The 875-nt window shown below is 35.4% G+C and overlaps 1 protein-coding gene across 1 annotated transcript; it reads left to right on the top strand.

Moving 5' to 3' along the window:
• Nucleotides 1–587, top strand: LOC146887434 (defensin-like protein 2). Its single transcript, XM_085670959.1, has 2 exons — nt 1–70; nt 152–587. The coding sequence occupies exons 1-2, from the start codon at nt 16–18 to the stop codon at nt 316–318; spliced, it is 222 nt and encodes a 73-aa protein (XP_085527085.1). The 5' UTR covers nt 1–15; the 3' UTR covers nt 319–587.
• The last annotated feature ends 288 nt before the right edge of the window (nt 588–875 follow it).

Here is an 875-nt window from a genome sequence, read left to right as displayed (position 1 = left end):
AACAATTCATCACTCATGGAGAGAAAAACTTTGAGCTTCGTCTTCTTGCTCCTTCTCGTCTTAGCCTCTGGTAAGATGCATATACAATATTTCCTTGGTTGGTGATGTTATTTGAGTGATTAATAATGTGTTAATTGTGATGTGAAACCAGATGTGGCTGTAGAAAGAGGAGAGGCTAAAACCTGCATGACAAAGAAAGAAGGGTGGGGAAGATGCTTAATTGACACCACCTGTGCACATTCATGCAGGAAATATGGTTACATGGGAGGCAAGTGCCAAGGCATCACGCGCCGCTGCTATTGTCTACTCAACTGCTGAGTAGCCATCACGCGCCGCTTCCTATATCATATCGTGTCATCACAAATAAACATAGCATCACTGCTACTACTACACCGGGGTGCTACTGGGTTAAGTAACTATATTTATATATATCTCTATATATATATAGCTACATGTGTCTGTCATGAGCAAGTATGATGTTGTGATCTGTTTATGGGTCCATCTTCTTCTTGCTCTGTTAAGAGTGTAATCAGTTCTATCTATGGTTATGTAATAATATTTAATGGAAATATATTTTGCATTCTTCTTGTCTTTTTCTCCACAAATGCAAATGCAGTGAAAAATAATATAATGGGGAACAAGGATGCTGAACTCTGTTATACATAACACACGACTTGAAAATACTAGAAGTACTAGTTTATACAGAAGAAAATGAATCTTCGCTAAACTTCAGATGGAACAGCTATGGAGTTTCAAAGTTGTGCCTGTTCTCTATTGTATTAAATAAGTAATAGCATTAATTACATTAGAGAAAATACTGATATAATAAACATAAAATTTTAAAGTTAGTACTTTAAATTTTATAATTCAAAATG

The sequence above is a fragment of the Vigna unguiculata genome, chromosome 3 (genome assembly GCF_037176805.1).
Source record: "Vigna unguiculata cultivar grain cowpea cultivar isolate G323 ecotype 2 chromosome 3, ASM3717680v1, whole genome shotgun sequence".
In the NCBI taxonomy this organism is placed as follows: domain Eukaryota; kingdom Viridiplantae; phylum Streptophyta; class Magnoliopsida; order Fabales; family Fabaceae; genus Vigna; species Vigna unguiculata.
This window is presented reverse-complemented; position numbering and strand designations above follow the sequence as displayed.